The 12,764-nt window shown below is 57.6% G+C and overlaps 1 protein-coding gene across 2 annotated transcripts in view; it reads right to left on the minus strand.

Annotated features, from left to right (window-relative positions):
- TTYH2 (tweety family member 2) overlaps nucleotides 1-12,764 on the minus strand; it is a 38,230-nt gene that overhangs the window by 8,127 nt on the left and 17,339 nt on the right. For both annotated transcript variants that reach the window (XM_058702601.1, XM_058702602.1), the window contains 7 exons: nucleotides 8,222-8,317; nucleotides 7,580-7,652; nucleotides 3,149-3,218; nucleotides 2,838-2,893; nucleotides 2,451-2,543; nucleotides 2,066-2,158; nucleotides 152-294 (listed from right to left, as the gene is read on the minus strand). In XM_058702601.1, the coding sequence (XP_058558584.1) occupies nucleotides 152-294; nucleotides 2,066-2,158; nucleotides 2,451-2,543; nucleotides 2,838-2,893; nucleotides 3,149-3,218; nucleotides 7,580-7,652; nucleotides 8,222-8,317 (624 nt within the window). The remainder of the gene's footprint in view (nucleotides 1-151; nucleotides 295-2,065; nucleotides 2,159-2,450; nucleotides 2,544-2,837; nucleotides 2,894-3,148; nucleotides 3,219-7,579; nucleotides 7,653-8,221; nucleotides 8,318-12,764) is intronic.

The raw sequence follows: 12,764 nt of genomic DNA on the forward strand, positions 1-12,764 counted from the left end.
TCAGGGAAGCTTCTGCAGAAATCCAGCCAGCCTGTTGGGGCTGATTGCCTGGAGCCCCTGCGGCCATCGTTCGGCCCAGGTTATCGGCTCTGGGCGCAGTCACAGAGCAGAGCCTCCTGCGTGCTCCCCAGGAAGTCCCCTGGCAGCCCACCTGGTGGTAAAGTGCTTCCAGGCCCGCGGCCCCGCGCAGATCATGGTGGAAAAGGCCAGGGCGGCCAGGAAGGAGAAGAGGCCAAGGTAGAGCAAGCCCTCGATGCCGTCGTAGCAGATGCCAGCAAGGGCGTCCAGGTAGTCCTGGAGGAGGAGGAGGGACACGTTGCTGGAAGGCGGGTCAGGGCACGCCTGGGGTCTGAGCTCACTTCTGGTGGCCCCTCTCCCCAAGCCTCAGCCGGGGATCGTCTCTATCCCGAGCGCTTTTTGTACAGCCATTAAGGGTCCACACTCTGGAGCCCGACAGAAGGGCTTTTGGGGTTCACTCCATAAGCGTCTGCTGACCGCCTACTGTGTGCTAGGCACGCGAGGGTCGGGGTCGGCTCCGAGCAAGACAGACACGGCTGCAGGGCGGGAGAGCCAGAAGACAGGAGACATTTACGCTAAGACCAGCATGGCCAGAAGGAGTGGATTGTGCCTTGAGCAGATGGGGGAAGGGGGCACGGGTGACATGTTCGGGAAAGAGGAAAAAGGGCCAGAAGGAGACGGGATGGGGGGGGGGCGCCAGTTCCCGCTAGGCCTTGCAGGCAAGTGAGGAGTTTGCTTTTTATCAGTAGGTGACGAGATGCGAGAGAAGGGATGCGACCCAACTGGCTTTTACAAAGACCACTGTGGTTGCTGTGTGTGAAAGGTCATGGAAGGTCAGGGGGCGAGAAAAGGCTGGAGACCAGTTAGGAGGCCACGGCCATCACCCAGGGGAGCAGGGCGGTGCTTGGGTCGTGGCAGAAGCGGGGAGGGAGAGAGAAGTGGACGGGTGCAAATGCATACTTGAGAGTCTAGATGCCAGGATTTGCTGAGGGATTGGATGTGGGTGGTGCAGAGGGAGAGAGGGTACGTGCCAACGTCCAAACCCAAGCCCTTGACCTAACAGCCTGGAACCTTCAGTGAGCCACTTTACAAATACACACGCATATAGGGGCACCTGGGGGGCTCAGTCAGTTAAGCGTCCGACTTCGGCTCAGGTCATGATCTCACAGTTCGTGGGTTCTGGTCCCATGTCGCGCTCTGTGCTGACGGCTTGGAGCCTGGAGCCCGCTTCGGATTCTGTGTCTCCCTCTCTCTCTGCCCCTCCCTGCTCGCACTCTGTCCCCCTGGCTCTCTCAAAAGTACATAAACAATTTTAAAAAAGATATCCATATATAAATATCTATCTGTCCTCACATGCAGTTTCCTTTTCTATAAAACTGCCCACGAAATAACATGTATTTGACAATTTTTTTTTTTTTTTTTTTTTGAGACAGAGAGAGACAGAGCATGAACGGGGGAGGGTCAGAGAGAGGGAGACACAGAATCTGAAACAGGCTCCAGGCTCTGAGCTGTCAGCACAGAGCCCGACGCGGGGCTCGAACTCACGGACCGCGAGATCATGACCTGAGCCGAAGTCGGCCGCTTAACTGACTGAGCCACCCAGGCGCCCCCGTATTTGACAATATTAACTGTGACAACTGAATGGCTTATGGGTACAGACTGTACGGAACAAGGGTGCGCAGAATCAAGGGCTCACTACATGGAGCTGTGATCGTTATAGGACTCTCCGTGCTAAAACCATATGGAATGTGAGAAGTGTCCACACACCCTGGCTTAGTGCTTGGGGGGAGGGGAGCTCACACCCCCCACCCCCCCCCCCCGCCCCAGAGTGTTCCCTGCATTCGGGGCTGTGTGATATGCCAAGTTCTTGGAGAAGCAACCCTGGAAATGAGCAAGGAATGTTCACTTGCAGCCGGGGAGATGGACAGTTGACCAGATGGCCAGGGAGTCTGGCCGATGGAGAGAGGCTGCTCTCTGGGAGAACATGGCTGGCGGGGGTGCCCCCGTCCTGCTTGCCACCCAGGGCCCCCCCCCGCCCCCCCAGCACCTTGTGCAGCCCTCGGCAATCCAGCATGGCTGTCAGCTGGTGAAGGCCGGACTCCGACGAGTTCAATAGGAGCTGGATTCCGAGCAGGTCTTTCTGAAGCAGGAAGAGGCAAACACACGGACAGGCAGAGACACAGAGAATGAGCGGTGGGGGAGGGCTTGTGGATAAAACCTCAGAGAGCAGCGTGTGCAAAGAGGCCTTTAAAGCCAGAGGGAGGAGGGGGACTAGACCCCTGGGGAAGGGAGTGCTCTTCACAGCCTGGATCTGCAAGCCATGGGGTCCAGGAGGGGTGAGGTAGAGTGGGGAGGAGGGGAGAAGGGTTGTTGGGGTCCAGCTGGGGCTCCCCCTGTTCTGGCACGGATCCCAGGGGAGGCAGCCGCCTTACCTCCGCAGTGGGGAAGAGGGGCACGGCAAACTGTAGCAGACCGGCCACCTGGATCTGCATGGTGGTGAGCGAGCGCTGGAAGATGGTCAGTGCCTGGCCAGGAGAGACCGCAGCCCTGCCGTGAGACTCCCCTTCCCAGGCGCTGTTCCCCGGCAGTCCTGCCCCCTGGCGTCCCTGATTCCGGCCCTTCCCCTCATCCCTCAGGTTTCGTGGGAGCAGCACGGTCCCTTGGCTTCCCGCTACTCAAGGTGTGGTCCTCGGATAAGCGGCATCGGCCTCGCAATGAAGCCAAAAGCACACAGCCACCTACACCTTACTGGTCGGTGTTGGGGCTTGGGGTCAAGGGGGGGCGGTAGGCAGGGCGAGGACGGGGCAGGGTGGGCATACCTGCTGGAAGGGGCTGCTTACGCTCTGACTGCAATATAGGTAGTAATGGGTCACCTCTGCAAGGCAAAGGCGTCGGCATCAGGCAGGAGCTCACAGGTGACCGGACCGTCATCCATCCTCAGTGGCCAAGCCAACCCCCAAACTCCCAAAGGAGGGCGCTTCTATGAAATGGCCCAGAGGTCCAGCTGGACCTGAGGTTGGGGGGTGGGGAAGGGTAGGGGACTACAGGGCCGAAAGGTACGGTTCGCCGTAGGCCTGGTCTGAGTATTTAGAGCCGCTCTTGACAACACAGGGCCCGAGGGGGGGGTTACCTGTGCGGATGTGGTCCTCTGTGATGTTCAGGATGAAGGTGTCGGGAGCTGAACAGAAGTCACTGGTGCCCTGAGCCAGAGAGAGACGGGAGGATGGAGGAAAGTCACGACACCGGGGTCCCGGCTGGAGTCAGGCACCCTCGGCCCCAGCCGCTCGGACCCCTCCATTCAGTCCTGGGTGGAAAGCAACAGGCAGGAGCCAACTTCCCTGGGCCTGAATCCTGGCTCTGCCCCTTCCTAGCTCGGTAAGTCTGGACAAGTGACTTACTCTTTCTGTGTCTCAGCTGCCTCGTCAATAACTCGGAGAGAAAAACGCTATCCACCTTAAGAATTAATCTATGTAAAACACCCCGGGTGTTTAATGACCCTGGCTTGGTCATTAAGCGTCTGACTTTGGCCCGGGTCACGACGTCACAGTTCGTGAGTTCGAGCCCCACTTCGGGTGAGCCCCACTTCTCTCTCCCTCCCTCTTGCTCTCTCTGCCCCTCATCCACTTGCACCCTCTCTCTCAAAAAATTAAAATCGATCAATCAATCCAACACCCAGAAAAGTGACTGGCAGACAGCCAGCACTTGCCATTGTTACTGTTCTTTATTTCTCAGTGCCTGGGATGGACCTGAGGGGTCCGTGAACCTGCAAGACGTGTGATGGGGACTTCCTGCACCACGGCCATTGCTGACCTCTGTTGTAGTTTTGTCTTGCTGTTACTAAGCCCCACATGCTTTTGGGGTGTCAATCTATGAAGCGTCCCCCGGACTCTCTTCCTAAAGGATTCTGTTGGCATCGGATCCATCTCTGAGCCTTTGGGTGCGGGTTCTGCTCAGGATAAGATGTGAAGGGGGGGGACGGAGAGTTAGACTACGGGGCTCCAGGCTCTGCCACTGACGAACCTGAGGGCCTGGGCCCCCCAGCATGGCCCGGAGAGGTGACCGCTAAGGGCCCACGGACTGTTTGGGGCAGGCCGGGGGCCCTGGGAGAGGGAGCAGCCAGGATGGCATCCTCTGAGCCAGGCCTTTCCCAGGTCCAGCCTGGGGGTACGGTGGAGCATTGGGTAAAGGAGGCCTCAGAGTAAGCTCTGGTCCTCCAACCTGTTCCTAGGGGCTCCCCTGCTCCAGGGAGTGCACCCCGAGCAGGGACCCATCCCCACAGCCCCCGCACTGCTGGTGCCCTGCCCTCCTTCAGGAGCAGCTCCAAGCTGGGGCTTCGTTCATTCATTCACAGAGTCGATAACTACTTATAAAGCACCTATCAGATGCCCTGTGCTGTTAACACTAGGCATGAGTATAGTGGCCAACTGCATCGTGGTATTTACAGGCTTTGGGTAGGGTTGGGGAATAAGATGCCCCTTTACATTTTTTTTTCTTAATGTTTATTCATTTTTGAGAGAGACAGAGTGCAAGCAGGGGAAAGAGAGAGAGACGGAGACACAGGATCGGAAGCAGGCTCCAGACTCTGAGCTGTCAGCAGAGAGCCCGATGCCGGGCTCGAACCCACGAACCGTAAGATCATGACGTGAGCCAAAGTCAGACGTTCAACTGACTAAGCCCCCCAGGCGCCCCTAGATGCCCCTTTAGATACGGAGCTTCCACAGGGACACATCTGTACATGCCCACGTGCTCATGTGCCCACACACAGCCACGTGCTCAGGACCCTGGGAGAATTACTCTATATGCAGATCACTAATACGTATCAATCAGACTGATTTGTTACTACCCATCAGAGCCACAGCACCAGCAGACCAGGGGGCACCCCTACCCGGTCACTGGAGTGGCAAAGAGGGAGGAGCCAGACCTGAGTGGGGGATGGGAGGCCTTGGGAAAGATAGAGTGAGGTTGCCATCTTGGCCTGGGTCACCTCTGCCCCGTGCAAAAATATGGGATCCAAAGGGGGACAGGAGGCCCCCTCCCAGCCCACTCAGGCCTGCCTGCTCTTCAGACCCGAGTGAGGATTCAACTTTCCTGTCCAAGGAGACAAAGGCCCACACGTGCGTTATTCACACAGTGGGGATGGGGTGGGGGGAGGCAGGGGGCACTGGGCACGGGTGGGGACTGAGCACCGGAGAAGCCCAGTATCCAGCCCCATTGAGGCAGCTCTGGAGAGCACAGGTGACGGTCTGAAGGAGTCCCCCGGTGCCCCTCGCCTGATGACACAAATGCACAGCAAAGCAACGGTGGCTACTGCTTACTGAACATTTCCTGTACGCCCCCCCCCCCCCCCCCCGCCCCGGGGGTTAACGAGCCCTTCTCCTCCTCTGGAGCAAGTGCTATCCCTTCTCCCCATTCCACACTCGAGGAAGCTGAGGTCTGGGGAGCTTCAGTAACTTTCCCAGGGGTCCTGTTGGGAAGGGGTGAGGGGGGGGCCGGCCTCCCCTGGGGTGGTGGGATTTGCAGGGAGTGTTCTGCTCAGCTGCCCGCTGGCGTCACCCAAAGCCCAGAGCTCAGTTCCCCCAAATTCTACTCTGAGCAGGTTCTTGGGGGGTGGGGGTGGGCAGAGCTCCTTCCTGAGGGAGGTCCTCTCTCGGGGACAGGGAAGGGATGGGGAGGGAGGAGCTCGGCGGGGTCTGTCTTCAGCCCCACTGGCTCAGAGAAAGGCGGCCTCCCGGGGCAGGGCAGCAGGACCACACAAAGGCTCCCACAACAGCCTGCCTCCCGCGCATCACCCTGCTTCCCATTACCATGCAGCAGGGCCCACAGCCCGCTCAAAGGCGCATTCAGCTCCCTCACAGCACTCCCTCACACAGGCCTGACTCAACAATTGGGGAAATGGCCTTTCTCGCCAGAACTGGCAGCCCAGGGCGCCCAGCTGGGGGATTAAACCGCTTCTGGTCTCCCCGAACACTGAAGCCCAGTGCCAGGGAGAAGCCCCCGCTGGGAGGGAGCTGTCCCCCAAAGGGCAGCTCATGGCGGCAAGATGGAAGCTTCCGCTGCTTCCAGAAGGCAGAGGCTGCCCAAGGGGCAGGATGGGCCCCCGGAAAGCCTGCCTTCTGCAGTCTCCCTGTGCTTACAGTTGTCCCTGGAGGAGAGGCTGTCGGCCAGGCAGCTGTGCATGTGGCTCGGGCCAACAGCCACTCCTCTGGACTATGTACCCGCTCAGCTCCTGAGGACATCAGAATGCTCTGGAGCAGGACCTGGGCCCTCCTATCCTGCCCTTGCCTGCATCTGGAGGGGACCCGGCCCTCGGGACATAGGCTCCCATCTGCTTTTTCTCTCTCATGCCCAAAGTGGACACTGCATGGTGGGGGCAGGGAACAAAACAGGAGACACGCACCTCCTCTCCCTTCTGGACAAGCTCTGCCAGAAGTTGCTATGAGCTAAGCAGCACCAGGGGCCATTCATACTGTGGGCATCACGGCGGCGAAATGCCCAAAGCCAGAACGACTAGCTGGCTCCCAAGTCCCTGGGCAAGGCATGAGTTTGGGGAGAGGGCTTCCAGAAGGTGCCCTTGACCATTCTTTTATCCCCAGGTAGCTAGGGCAGTACAGACGCATGTCAGGGTCTTAGTTTGTGGCCCCTGAATCAGGCAGGGACTCCCTGAAATCCCCCCGTCAATCCTGCCTGCCCCCCCCAACTCTCATGCTTACACACACACACACACACACACACACACAGCAATGCACCTCCATGGCATCCGTTCACACGAGGTCACAGTGATCTGCCTACAAGTCTTTCTTCTGCAGGCTGAGACCATGTCAAGAGCAAACATCATGTCCTCCTGGTCTCTGCATCCCTGGGCACCTGGCACGAGATGCCACAGAGCCAGAAGGTCGGTGAATGAATGATTCATGCGCACAGCTTAAATTGAGCGTTAGGTGTTTAAAGACCAAACATACCTACATAGGAAGCTTCCCCTACCTTGTGTGTTTCTTTTTAGACATTTTCAGGCACCACATCCAGAAACATACACCATTGTGTTTTAGGCTGTGTGTGCGAGTTCAAGGCAACGGGCCGGAAGGCAAGCTAAATGCCACATTCCACATTCCCGATGCCCAGGGAAGCTGGCCAAGCAGTGTGCTTCTGAGGCCGGAGGCTTCTCCAGCCTGAGGTTGAGATCCCACCCATCCCCACCAGACCCGGTTAGTTCTTCACACCCAGAGAGGTCGCCTGGCCATCCCAGCTTGGCCTTACTAGCAGTGGCTGGGATGCTGGAATGGGCCAGTGGGGCGGGAAAGGGATCAGGCATCTTATCTTGGTTCTGCCCCTAAATACCTCATGACCTTGGGTGAGCCTCTTCCTTTCTCTGGGCCTCCGTCCCCCCGGGAAGGGCAAGGGGGCCGGTGAGGACGATCCAAGCTCACTCAGTTCAGGGATTCTAGGTCAGGGACAGAGACCAGAAGCTGGCCCTGCCCTGGGGGCTCTGGGCACGACACATCGACATGCCACCAGACAGACAGTCCTGGTCGGACCACCCACCTCCCCCCAACCCCGAACTCACCACTGCTGCAGCTGTGTCGGCTGCCAAGGACGTCCAGCTGAGGAGCAGAGCCAGCACCCCGCAGCACAGCATCCTGGGAGAGGCACAGGCACAGGCTGGCAGGCGGGAACACTGAGGGCTGTCACCCCACCAACCTCCAGTGCCCTTCCTCCTCACCACCATCCTGTCGGCCCTGAAACTCTTGCAGTGGCCTCTAATACCAGCCTGCTGACTGTTGGAAGAGAGGCATGGAGGCCGGACCCCTGGGCCGAACAGGGGACCCCTAAGCCCCCCCGCCCCCGACAAATTGCCCCTGGCCAGCAGCAGAGTACGAGCCATGAGGACACAAGCTACGAGGAGGTGTTGGTTAGAGACGGCAGAGGCTCTAAGGCTTGGGCCACATTCCTTCAGCTGTTCAGCAGACAGACCCAGGGATGGAGGGGGCCCAGGGAGGAAAGCCCAGTCCTCACTCCATGTCCAGATGGTAAGTCAGTGGCTGCTGTCTCCCTCGACTGGGGGCTGAGGAGGGGTCGGAAGGTGGCTTCAGGTTCTTGCCCCCCACCACACCTTCCGAGGCCGGCCAGGCCCCCATCTCTCTCAGACGGTGGCACCGTCACCCCCGATGCTTGCCCGGCTCTCTGGCCCACAGACGGGGATACTCACGAGGCCAAGAGACCCCTGGAGCGCCTGGCCAGTCCCAGGCAGGCGACGAGGCAGATGAGCAGGTCCAGGATGAAGAGGAGGAGGTAGGAAAGCCATCTGAGTGGACAGGTTGGGACGGTCAGGGGGAGGTACCACCCCACCAGGGTCACCCCACCTGGTGCCTAATGGAGAAGCCTGCACGGCAACCCCGAGGCCCCCCCTGACAAATTGCCTCGGGCCAGCAGCAGAGCACGAGGCTGTGCCCCCTACCCTGGATAGGAAGCACCAGTGTGTGCAGCAGATGGGCTCTTCAGGGGCTCCCGGGGCTGCACCCCCCAATTCTTCCTGGACAAAAGGGCCACCCTCCCCCGCCCAGGCCGAGGGTCTAAACCAGCACTGACTGCTAGAACTTTCTGCAGTGATGGACACGTTCAATCTCTGCACTGCCCACTGTATCTGCCCCTGCCCACGCGTGCCTCCGGGGAACTCGAGATATGGTTTGGGCAGCAGAGGAGACTCATTTCTAACCTTAGCTGCTTTTGATTAAATTATATCCCAGCGAGAGACACCTCGCTGGACAAGGCAGGTCGCCATGGTCTCCCTGCAGCCCCCCAGCAGGCGCGTCTTTGGACCCCGGTTCCTGCTGCTTCGAGAACTCTCACCAGTGTCAGATCACAGCTAACATTTATGTCCACAGATCTAAGAAAGCCGCTAAGATGCCGCTTCTGTGATGAGGGCTCAGCCTGGCTTCCCATTGTCCTGGCGGCCTGGGATGCACCACTTAGCACAGTTAGGTTCATGTAAGCAATATTTGTGCCATACCCTGGGTTTACTGCCAGGGGTGCCTGAGGCGGGGGGCTCGTTTCTAGACCACCAGGGAGCTTAGCAGGGGGCAAGGGAGCCCCAGACCGGGTCATCCCAGGGCACCCCTCACTCCTCAGGCCTTTTGCTCCCACCCAGGCTGCACTGATGGGGACAGGCAGTCACACACCATTTGGGAGACCCTGACAAGCTGCCTCCCTCCTTTAAGACTCAGTTTCCAAACCTTTACTGCTGGAACCTTTGTCTCTCAGGGCTGGATGAAAAATTAAATGCTCACTAGGGGCGCCTAGGGGGCTCAGTCGGTTGAGCGTCCAACTTCGGCTCAGGTCATGATCTCACGGTTCGTGGGTTCAAGCCCCGCCTCGGGCTCTGTGCTGATGGCTCAGAGCCTGGAGCCTGTTTCAGATTCTGTGTCTCCCTCTCTCTCTGCCCCTCCCCTGCTCACACTGTCTCTCTCTCTCTCTCTCAAAAATAAATAAAACATTTAAAAAAATTTAAATGCTCACTAAATGCAAAGGTTAATAAGGCATTCATTGAGGGATTTCAAAGTCCCCGCTTTCCTGCTTCTCCAAAGCATGGGCTGAGGAATCCAGAGCGTCTAAAGTCCAAAGGCACTGATCCAATCCTAAGCAGAGCCCCCTAGTTCCTTTCGCTTCCAAACAGGATCCCAAGGGGGTCCTTACAACCGAGCTCCAGCCTCACCTAGCAGCTGAGGGACAGACAGAAGGGGCTTCTCCAAGCCCCCGCAGCGGGAACACTTTTGATCATGATTATTTCTCTTGATGCAACAGGCAGATAAACTCATGGACCCCCTCCTCTCCAGCAATGATTTGCTGCTTCACCAGCACCATCAGGAGGCTGAGAACCCGTGTGAAGCGTAGGTGGGAGCGGACGGAGCTGGAAGAAAGCGACAGTGGCTTCCAGAGGGAGGAGAGAGCATGTTGAGGCCACCAGGCAGCCAAGAGCGCTTCTTCCTGCCTCTGGGAGTGGAGGCTGAGTGCCGAGAAAGGGGGCTAATCAAGACCCCTGACTCTCTGCACAGAGACGTACAGCAGCCTCGGGTCTCCCAGGACTGGAGCTGGGGTTTTGGAGCAAGTGCAGGGCCCTCCCTCCACCAACGAGCCAGTTTCCTGAGAGTCAGGACAGGAAGGAATCTCAGGAACGTCACATGTGAGGACCCCATTCTGCAGATTGGAAAGCAGACAGAGGCCCGCGGGAGGAGAGCCTGGCCCAGAAATTCTGGACTCTCCACATCTGTGAGTCTCCCCGCAAGAGACATGGCCAGGCACCTCTCAACATCCTGGTTTCATGTTTCAGTCCTAAAGGTTTCTTATTACCTCTCTCCCTGCTCTGCACATCAGCGGAAATCAGGTTAGGATTGCTTCTGTCACCCTCCATGATCGTGTTTCAATGTGTTTTCTCTGTATCTGCACCTCGTGTAGTAAGGAATTCCTGGAAATAGCTCTGTGGGGCGGATGTGTTTTCCCAGAGGGGCCCAGCGGTGATCCGGGATGTGTTTCTAACCAAGAACTTGGCTCTGGAAGGAGCTACCCAGGCCTTTACTCCCAGAGCTCTCCCGGACCCGGCCTCCGCCGATGCCTTGGTCACACCCCTTATAAGCCTCTCGAAGAGGCTTGGCTTTTTATGGTCTCCAATACTTGGCCAGGCCGTGGCTACAAGTGCTAAAAAATATTTGCTTAGCTGGATGGCTGTGCTTTAGAACCATCTGGAAAGAGAAGATGGGGAGTCTGTTCAGAGGAGAAAGCTGGTTAGGTCGAGGAATACGTCCTCTGTTCCAGGGAAGTTGAGGCAAGGGAAGAAATGGGCAAAGAGCAGGTGAAGGAAGGGACAGAACACGATGGTTTCCAGGGGCCATGCATGGGTGCTAACCTTGGACTAGGCCGTTTCCACCTCAGCCTGAGCAAGGGGGCTGGGGATCGGGGGTCAGAGGGGACCCTTCGGTCACCCACACTGAAACAGGTGATAAGCTTCATCATGATCTTTCCTCCCTTTTTAATGAAATCGTCTTAAAAAGAAGCCCCTTTCGATACGTAAACTCTGACTTATTTCATCTTTGTCGTTACCGGATGCCCACACGAGGCCCTTGGGTGTACAAGGTCCTGTTCCGTATCCACTCACAGAGAACGGCAGGGTCAAAGTGGACTCTGGCTTTCCACCTGCCCCCGAGCCCCCCTGACCAAGGTTCCAAACGTTCGGACAATGAATGGCCCTCAGGTCACGGGACTAATCGGATGCCGCTGTTTTAGGTCACGGGTCACAGCCAAGTCCTTAAGAGTCGGGAAGTTTCTGTGGCTTGGGAGAATGGCAGTTTGGGATGTGAGGAAAAAAAAAATTGGTGGGAAGCTGGATCCGTGATATCCTGGGGATGCAGGGGCTGGATGGGCTGCAGGGATGAGTGGGGAGCGCCAGTGGGGGCTGGGGACTTCATGCGTTTCTGTTGACAAGGTCTGGCTTTATCCTACCCCAGGGGAAGGGAGAGCCCTGGACTGGAGGTCCCGCCAGAAGCATATCCTCTGTGTTCTTGTTAGTCAGTCCGGGGTGGGACTTTCTCATAAAGGAGAAATGAATCCAGAAAACCAGTGTAAATTGTGCAACGGGGCGGCGGGTAAAGGCTCTGACCTAATGCCTTGAGGGGGAACCGACACATTTGGGGACGGGGGTGGATCCCAAGAGCTGCTGTTTGCTCTTCAGGACTCATTTATTCATTTCGACCCAGGGGCTCCCTCCGTGCAAGGTGCTGGGCCCTGGCGGTACGGCGAGGCGCACTTTGTGAGTGGAAGACTTGGGCGGGGAGCTACCCAACGCCAAGACTGCCGCCTCCTTCCTTGGCTCTCCCCAGAGTGACCTTCACTAGATGCTGCACGTAGAGGGAGACAGCTGGTCCCTGGTCAGCTGGCCTGTGTCCAGTGCCTTAACTCGGGATGGGGTCTGGGAGGCAGGGGAGACACAGACGGACACCCCAAGGTTAGATGACGTAGGTATGAATTTGTACAGCTGGGTGTGGCCAAGGTGGGGTGCTGCCCCTCAGTCCCCCATCCCTCGGGCTCTGCATTAGTGAAGCTAGGGCATCTCTGCCTTTGCTAAGAAGTTGCCATGAGGGGGGGCGCCTGGGTGGCTCAGTCGCTTAGGCGGCCGACTTCGGCTCAAGTCAATGATCTCACAGTTCGTGAGTTCGAGCCCTGCGTCAGGCTCTGTGCTCTGACAGCTCAGAGCCTGGAGCCTGCTTCGGATTCTGTGTCTCCCCCTCTCTCTACCCCTCCCCTGCTCACGCTCTGTATCTGTCTCTCAATAATAAATGAATGTTAAAAAAGTTTTTTTTTAAAAAAGAGAAGTTGCTGCTCTGTCTCTCTCTGTCCCAAAAATAAAAAAAAATTTAAAAAAAGTTGAAAAAAAAAAAAAAAGGGGCGCCTGGGTGGCGCAGTCGGTTAAGCATCCAACTTCAGCCAGGTCACGATCTCGCGGTCTGTGAGTTCGAGCCCCGCGTCGGGCTCTGGGCTGATGGCTCGGAGCCTGGAGCCGGTTTCCGATTCTGTGTCTCCCTCTCTCTCTGCCCCTCCCCCGTTCATGCTCTGTCTCTCTCTGTCCCAAAAATAAAAAAAAAAACGTTGAAAAAAATAAAAAAGGAGAAGTTGCCATGAGGGGAAGCTCTATGCAGGCGGACAGGCCACCGTCTCCCTGACCCCCTGCACCCCTGTGGCTGAGTCTGCAGGTGTAGGGAAGC

Source organism: Neofelis nebulosa, chromosome 16, assembly GCF_028018385.1.
Source record: "Neofelis nebulosa isolate mNeoNeb1 chromosome 16, mNeoNeb1.pri, whole genome shotgun sequence".
Classification (NCBI taxonomy): Eukaryota; Metazoa; Chordata; class Mammalia; order Carnivora; family Felidae; genus Neofelis; species Neofelis nebulosa.